The sequence below is a fragment of the Fomitiporia mediterranea genome (assembly GCF_000271605.1).
Source record: "Fomitiporia mediterranea MF3/22 unplaced genomic scaffold FOMMEscaffold_12, whole genome shotgun sequence".
NCBI lineage: Eukaryota > Fungi > Basidiomycota > Agaricomycetes > Hymenochaetales > Hymenochaetaceae > Fomitiporia > Fomitiporia mediterranea.
This window is the reverse complement of record NW_006760397.1, coordinates 347,447-355,751: the sequence shown is the minus strand read 5'-3', so window position 1 is coordinate 355,751 and position 8,305 is coordinate 347,447. Positions and strand designations below refer to the sequence as shown.

The 8,305-nt window shown below is 39.6% G+C and overlaps 3 protein-coding genes across 3 annotated transcripts; 2 read left to right on the top strand and 1 right to left on the bottom strand.

The window, feature by feature from the left end:
* Positions 1–1,024: 1,024 nt before the first annotated feature.
* Positions 1,025–1,751, top strand: FOMMEDRAFT_160452 (uncharacterized protein; the record flags this gene model as incomplete). The annotated part of the gene is made up of 3 exons (XM_007270178.1): positions 1,025–1,175; positions 1,389–1,522; positions 1,581–1,751. 3 exons carry the CDS (start codon positions 1,025–1,027, stop codon positions 1,749–1,751), a joined length of 456 nt encoding a protein of 151 aa, XP_007270240.1.
* A 624-nt stretch (positions 1,752–2,375) lies between these two features.
* FOMMEDRAFT_40357 (uncharacterized protein) lies at positions 2,376–2,735 on the top strand (the record flags this gene model as incomplete). The annotated part of the gene is made up of 2 exons (XM_007270143.1): positions 2,376–2,503; positions 2,558–2,735. Coding segments are annotated over 2 exons (306 nt in total), but the record flags the coding sequence as incomplete, so codon positions are not given.
* A 4,319-nt stretch (positions 2,736–7,054) lies between these two features.
* On the bottom strand, positions 7,055–7,252 carry FOMMEDRAFT_93813 (uncharacterized protein; the record flags this gene model as incomplete). The annotated part of the gene is made up of 1 exon (XM_007270152.1): positions 7,055–7,252. One exon carries the CDS (start codon positions 7,250–7,252, stop codon positions 7,055–7,057), a length of 198 nt encoding a protein of 65 aa, XP_007270214.1.
* Between the last annotated feature and the right edge of the window lie 1,053 nt (positions 7,253–8,305).

Below are 8,305 nucleotides of genomic sequence, written 5' to 3'. Positions count from 1 at the left end.
AGCAGCCTTGACTTTCCGCATCCGAACCCTGAGTCCCACGACTCTTTTTGGGTCGTCCCTGAGTTATGTAATATTAGAAGATATCATGTAATAATAGAAGATATCATGTAATAGATAGAAGAATGATTGACGATCTTACCTGCCAAAAATGTAACTTAACCTTTGTGTGGGCCGCATACATACTCTGGTGTAGGGATCCGAGCGTACCGTATACGGGTACGACCGTACTCTGTACGGGTCTGTACGGGGTACGGTCGTAAAAATACGACCGTTTTTTGAGTTCTAGGACACAAGTACGGGTACGGTGTGTACCGTATACAGCCGTATACGGTAATACGCTTGTAAATACAAATTTAATATTATATTAATAGAAAGAAATAATTAATATACTTTTAAATTGTTAAAAAGGCCTATTATTACTTTATATGCATGTCCCTATCAAATTTAGCACTTGTTATGCCCATTTTCATCAATATATTCAGTAAATCTGAAATATAATTTGTATGAAGTAATAAAAGATAGTCACATGACTAACTATTTTGAGAAGATAAATAATATAATATTAATACATTGACCCCAAGATTAGCTAAATTTGGTGTTTTTATGTATAAAAGGTATATTATAAGGTATACAAAGAGAAGAAATAGTTATAAATTGTGCTACACATGTTATTAATACTGAATATCTTCTTTGGATGTCCGTACTCTGTATACGGCCGTATACGGCCGTATTTGGCCTAATAAGATACGGGATACGGCCCGTTTTATACGAGCCGTATTTGGTGTCTCAAAGTCCGGTACGAGTACAGATCGTACCGTGACCGAAACGGGTCGTAACCGTACTGTACGGTACGATTCGGATCCCTACTCTGGTGGCCAGAATAAACAAAAAAAAAGATGATTTGTGTGTCTTTCGTGCCTCAAGACCGCGCAACAGCATCATGAACTCCTCAGACGACTCTGGCATAGTGAAAATGCCTCTTACAAGCACTCAGGACTTGGGGACAGTGTCCTATAGTGCTTTCATGGATTGTTTTTCTGTTTCATCCACACCGGAACCGCATTCTACTACTCCTCTGCGCGGAACGTTCGCATGGGATTTAGAGCATATGGACTACAATATTAGATGGGAAACTAAGGAGGAATTCGATGCTTGGTTGAGGGATGAGGAGTTCAGTAAGTGTATTGAGTTAAGAGTTGCTAAAAGAGCGCGTTCTGTTGCTGGAGATGCAAGGTTTAGGGAGCGTACCACATTTGTGTGTAGTAGGAATGGCACTGGAGGGCAGAAATCTTACACAAAGAAGGGGATTCAGGATGGAAGGACGATTGAATCTAAGAGGATTGGTTGTCAGTGCAGAGTTGTTATCAAATTGTATTTTGATTCCCCAGTCGTCCTTGGGACTTATGATCCGGAACACTCGCATCCGATCGGAAGAGACAACCTGAAATACACCAGGCTGTCCGGAATCACTAGAGCTCATATATTTGAGCTTCTGCAGCTCAAAGTTCACCCACAAGAAATAGTAAGTCTCTTCCAATGTGCATTCTTAATTCAAGAACTCATCAGTACCTGACTTCTAGTTGCGCCAGCTGCAGGATGGTGTTTTCGATGGTCCCTCAGCTGAAATCAATTTCGATTCGGTTAAAAGAGATCATTTAGTCAGTATGAGGGATATTTTACGCATTAAAAAGGAGCTTGATGCAGTTTCTATTCATCTTCACCCAAATGATGGAATCTCGTTGGACTTTTAGGTTTCTCAGCTCAGGGAACAGAACTCTGTGCTCGCATTTAAGTCTGTGGCTGATCCTCCGCCGCTAGACTCGTGTCTTTCAAAAGATACCTTCTGTTTGATAATACATACTCCCTGGCAAAATACAATCGCCAGTTTGTATGGTGATTCCATGCTTTTCATTGATGGTACACATAACATTACACAATATGCGAACCTAATATTATATACGATACTTGTACGTGACAGGTGGGGTCATGGTAAGTTTAATATATTACCCTCTTTCTTGACTTCGGGTGCTAATCAATAGACGCGTATCTACATAGGTATACCTGTCGCTTGGTGCCTAGCATCGGAAGGCACTGAGTTTATACATCGCTTCTTTTTATCTAAGTTCAGGGAGGCTAATCCTAAGGTAGTTCCAGCATTTTTCATGTCTGACAAGGATTTGGCACAAATGAATGCTATTAGAGCTCTGTTTCCAGCGCCGGAAACAGAGTTTTTACTCTGCTGGTGGCATGTCTTACATGCATGGCAACAGCATTTTAATATTAAAGAGTATACAAAACTTTGGGAGACGCTAAAGGTGTGGCTGAGAGTGCGTAATGAGACTGACTTTATGTCTATCTGGCAGGATATCCAAAGGATATCACCTCCTTCTGTCATTGAATATCTACAGAAGTATTGGATGAATGATACTAAGCTTTGGTCTGCAGTTTATCGACAGGAAAGGAGTATAGCCAAGTTGTCAGATACAAATATGCTGCTTGAAGCGTAAGTACTAGTATATCATTCCATTATATTGAATGCCTTCTTATAGATTTCCAGGTATCATCATGTATTAAAATCGAATCACCTTGAAGGAAAGCGAAACCGGAGATTGGATTCTCTGATATACACCCTGAACGAAATTACGATCCCATACTACAAGTCTAAGCATACTCGCCGTGAGCTTGGACTCGAAGGGGACGATTTAGAAGAGAAAAAGCGTCAAGATATCACTAAACGCTCTCTAATGATTGAGGAGAAGCATATAAAGGTAATTATTCTATTATTACATCGTTTTCTAAGTATATACTTACAATAACAGGTTATTGAAGCTCAAACATTCTCAGTACAGTCTTTATCCAAGCCTGAGATATGTTACGAAGTCGATCTTGATGCCTTCTCTTGTACTTGTGCCGATTTTCCGATTATTTGCTATTGCAAGCACATTTGCGCTGTGCAACGCCTCTTCCCTGAGGAACAGACTTTCCCAGATCTCTCTCTTCCATCCTTGGATGTGGAAATCAAAGAAAATGCGCTTCCTGATAGGAAAGTCGATACTGTTTGCCGTGCGGCTTCTTCTCGCATTCTTTCTCGTATCAATCACGGCACTACTTCTCTCCGAGCCAGCTTGCTTGCTTCTAACCGCTCAATCGACGTCGAGAAACTACTTGAGGTTGAGAACCTCATTAAGAACTTGCTTGAAGAGACTGGAGCTACCGAACTACCTCCGCCAGTCAAACTGCCACCCAACAAGACGACCCGCACAGAGTTTCGCGAGACATTTGGAACACGATTACCTCCTACAAAAACACGACCAAAACGTAGAAATGAAGACCCATACAACGGTGGCACTCAAAGTGGAACGAAGGCTCAACCAGACGCAAAAAAACGCAAGCCACAACCTTCGGTTCCTAGTGGCGAGATCGCGAGCAGACAGGCACAGTCCATGTACCCTTCCTTGGCTGCGTATCCCACTCCTCAGCAACAACAGACCACTCAGGTACGCCTTCAGATTAACAGTACTTTATTCAACTGCTAACTAGTCTGGTCTAGTTTGTTTACATGCCTCCACAAGGCTCGGCCTGCAGCCAAGAAGAATTGCGAGTTGATCCTACAATCCAACCTCGCCAACAGTTTGTCAACTCCTTCGCCGAGTCCTTCACTCCAGGCCAACCGAACGAGTCTGTGCGCAGAGGTGGCTCGTATATCATGCCTTATCATCAACAAGTTCGCGGAATGAACACATACCAACCACTAGCACAGATGCAAGCGCAAGCTCTGTCCATGCTCCCTCCAAATCCTACAAGCTTTGCTTGCAAGGACATATCCGATCCATCCGCTCATCACAATCCAGCTTCGTTGAGTACTTCACAACGGATGTATGATACCGTTGCACAACCCTCGTTAACGTGTCTTCCAAATCCTACGAACTTCGATTACAACAGCGTACCAAATCCGCCGGGGCACCACAATACTCTTTCGTTGGGTACTCCACAACAGACGTATACCAATACTATCCGCACGCAACAAGCGTCTCACGGCGATACAAAATCAACGCAGTCAGACTACAACATTCAGAAGGAGTTGGAGACATAGTAGACGCGCCGTTATTCTTTCTTCCGCCATTTTTCTTAGATTTATATACGATACCTTGTATTATTTTGTACTATTTTTCAATACAGACCTCTCAGATTACAAAAATCATCGAAAAATGAGTAATTATAACATGTAATAGTAAGTTATTCTGTTTTTATAACGAGTTATATTGTGTGCTGATCTACCTTCACTATTTCAGTAAGGTAAATCATGCAAATCATTATATAATAGATAAATTTATTATATAACTACAATTATAATTATATAACTACGCTTATTATTATATAATTCAGGGTCGTCCCAAAAAGAGTCGTGGGACTCAGGGTTCGGATGCGGAAACGACGCGACTGTGGTAAGGGACTGTTGGGGAGACCCACGCTGTTGTTGATGTCAACGCGCTTTATAAGATCGGAGATATCGCCACTATCGGACCACGTCCGAATTAGGTGGCTGGCCACGTTCCACAACGTCCCAGTGGCACTCAATAATGTATGCATACCGCTAAACGGGTCGTATTGTTCGGCAATGTCAAGGATTATCGTAACAGCATGCACGTGTCATTGGTTCAATAGCCGACAACGCACATATTTGAATTGTGACTTACCCGTTTACTGCTTCCCCACTACTTCATTGTGTGATTCCACCTAAACCTTGACCGAGACATGCCACAAACACTGTGGCAGGCAAACGTCTCTCCAAGCCTACAGAGAAGGCTCAAAGCACCAAAGCTTCTGAGGCACCTCACAGAAGGAGACATCCACAGACAAGACTTGGTACTGGTCATGGTTGCAGTCAACCACCTCATTCTTCTTACAACCAGGAAGGAAGGCTCAGGGTTGTTGAACCAAGCGAAAGTGGTAGAACAGGCAGGGAAAAGGTAAGTATTGTTCCCATTTGTTAAGTGTATTGAAAATGAATGGCATTTTACTAAGGCTGCCACTCACCCCTCTGAGAAGAAGGCCCCAATACTTTTGGAAGAGGAGTGTCCACTGGAGGGTGAAGGAAGTACTGGTGATGTTGAGCCTGAAGACAAACCAGAGCATCCAAAGTGTGGTTGCCCTCAGAAAGACTAGGCAGATGTGAATGCAGCATTGCAGGTATAACTAACTAATATGTATGTCACCTTCCATTACTCATTTGCACCTTTTCTAAGGACTTGGACTTGATTCCCTTTGCTGGGCAAGGTACTGCTTCTACTGACCCAGTTGACAATAATGGGCTTTTTCCAAATGAACCAACAGAAGACATGTTTGTATGCACCCTAACTGACAGCTTGGCCAACAGTACAATCCTCTTGTCTGATTCAGAATACAAAGAGGATGAAGGGAACAAAGGTACATTTTATAATGTACCTGTCATTACCCCTTGCTGATAAAAGATTTAGATGATATTTTACTGCCAGTTACATTAACACTGTATACTTGTTGTTTTAAACCACAGAAAAGGTCTAGTGAAAGTAAGGGTGAAGAAGTCAAGGTTAGTGTTTATGATGGAATTGGACTGTACACAATAACTATCACACCTTTGAATACTCATCATAATATCCTGGAAAAGACAGCAAATGTAATAAAGCATCCCAACCACCTTGTAGAAATTGGATATGAAGCAGTATAGAGTGTAAAGATTGGATCAAAGAAAAGTCTTACATACCTTTTGAATGCTGATGAACTTGATGAATTCTGAGTTACATACTATAGGTATGTCAAGAATCAGCAGTCCAAGAAGTGTAGTTGTGCTGGAGATGTCATCTGTAACATTACCTTCTCCAACATGTTGGATAATACTATAGTAAGCACAAAATTGTAAATCATTAGTTTGTGGTTACTAAGTACATACTACAGGGTCAAGGAAGGGCAACAGGTTGTTCAGGCAATGTATCTAAAGGCAAATCATCAAAGCAGGAGAACCCAACATTTGCTACAAGGAATTCTGTGAACCACAAGATGGTTGAAGCAACACAGTGTATTCAGGATAGTATGTTTTACAAACAGTATAACTGCCTCTGCTACAAGAAGTATGATAGGACCTGTAGTGTTTATATACATGATTATGTTCTGGAACATGTAAGGAAACTAGTGAGCCTTACACTGCCTTCCACCCAGCTCTCCCCCCTGTTTGAATTACTCTAATCATTGTTGCTTAGATTCAAGGAGAGCCAAATGTTACTGTATTGAAGGTTCCAGCTTTAATGTCAGCAAAGCTTCTTGATTACAAGCAACCAGGCAAGGAAGCTAGGAAGTTTGTTCAATCAAGCCTTCCTGTCACAGTAGGTAAGATTTGTCTAGTCACACCTGGACTAGAAACAGAGACTGTACAGGAACCTGTCATACATGTGTACAAAACATCCTTCAACTATCCTGCAATTTCGATCTGGCTAAGAATGTGTGAAGACAATCTTGAACATGGTTGTAATAAACACAACTACACAGTTCTCTTACCTGTCTTTAAGCAGAATGGCTGTACAAGAATTGATAACATTTCAAGAATGCCTCCTAAGATAATAAAGATGTTGGCTAAGGGGCAAGGTATTGTTACTACAATAGGGCTCATGAATTGTGTACATACATATACAATTGAAGACATTGTATACATTAGGAACCTAACAAAGCATTCAATCTAACAGTAGTACAGAGTTTTCAGATAGATTATATAGGCTTCAACAGTCTTTCTTTAAAGTTTGTATATTGATTTGATAGCATTCAACTGTGTCTATCTACTTCAATCTTATAGGTCTTATTAAATTTAGAGATACCCAGAGTGATGATAAAATGCACAACAGTTGTCTATACTAATAGTGAAAACCTGGAGATATAAGTGTTTGTAAACTGAAGATTTATCTGTTCTAGACAGTGGTGGATTGTAATGTAACATATGTTTGAGTAACAAAAAGGCAAGCTCAATTGGGTTGAAGTCAGGAGAATAAGCTGGAAGGAACTCAAGTTTCATCCCTCTATTTCATGGTTAGTATTCAATTATTAAAAGCTGAACATTTCTTACATACCTTACTTTAATGAGTTCTTGAATTTCAGGTGCTTTGTGAATAGTACAATTGTCCATTACAATGACTGACCTTGGAGCTGGGAAAGGTTGCATTTTGGCAAGTAGATCATTAATAAACTCGAGAAATAGCTCTATGTTGAATAAGCCTTCAATAATCATACATTCAAGGATGCCCTTTAGTGAAATTGCTGGAAGGATAGAATATCTAATGAAAGTAAGCTTTAGTTTATTCCATATAAATAAAACACTCTACTGTTTCCCTCTAGCAAAGACTTGCTTGCAACATGTACAAAGACCTTCTAAAGCCTATGCTCGGTTTTGCAAGTATGTTCTCTAGTCACATGCACTCTCATCAACAAAAACTAACTGTTTAGGAGTATAATTTGCACCAATGCAAAGACAATACTCGGCTCGATTAGCTTCATTGTATTCAAGTGCTTGTTTGGTAATCTATACACTAGTAAATAAAACTTATCAGTATTGATTTAATAATGATTACTCATATTCTACCTCCTTCATTCAAAAACCAACACATTGTAGAGTTCTCCATATTGTTGTTTCAGAGACTCTTATCCTACACTGTTGTTCAAGCGTGTCACAAAGTTCAACAAGGTATTGATCACTAGAACGTGTTACAGCTCTGATAAGAAACTAAAACTTGCTTTTGAGTGTTACAGCTGTTTTCAAAATACCTGGCACTGATGTGTTTTGTGATGTTTTGTCACACTAAACATGTCAGAATACAAAATTTACTGTAACTCAATCAATACACAACCATTCTGTGTGATTTAAGTTGCTAAATTCATTAATCTTAAATATCTTTCATATTCCAACAAAAATAAAGAAAATTGAGCAAAAATTGACTGAGATACAGTACAAAATGATGATTTTCTATATAACATTCATTTTTATTTTTTCTCTAGACCAAAACTAGACATATAAGCTTGGAAAACTGTCTATTCTAGTTGTATACATTAATAATTAATTTACATACTTAATTTTCCATGAATAGATTGCTTATTCTACTTTACTAAGAGGAGGTTAAAATGTGTAAAACTGACTATTTTACTCTATCCTCCCCCACACTCACTAACATTTTTTCAACCTCAAATTGTATTCCTAAATTAAATATAAATGTATTAGAGTAGTTTGTAACAAGTTTCATGTTAATATGTTGAGAATTAAGCTTAGAACAAATAGAGAGATTTTACT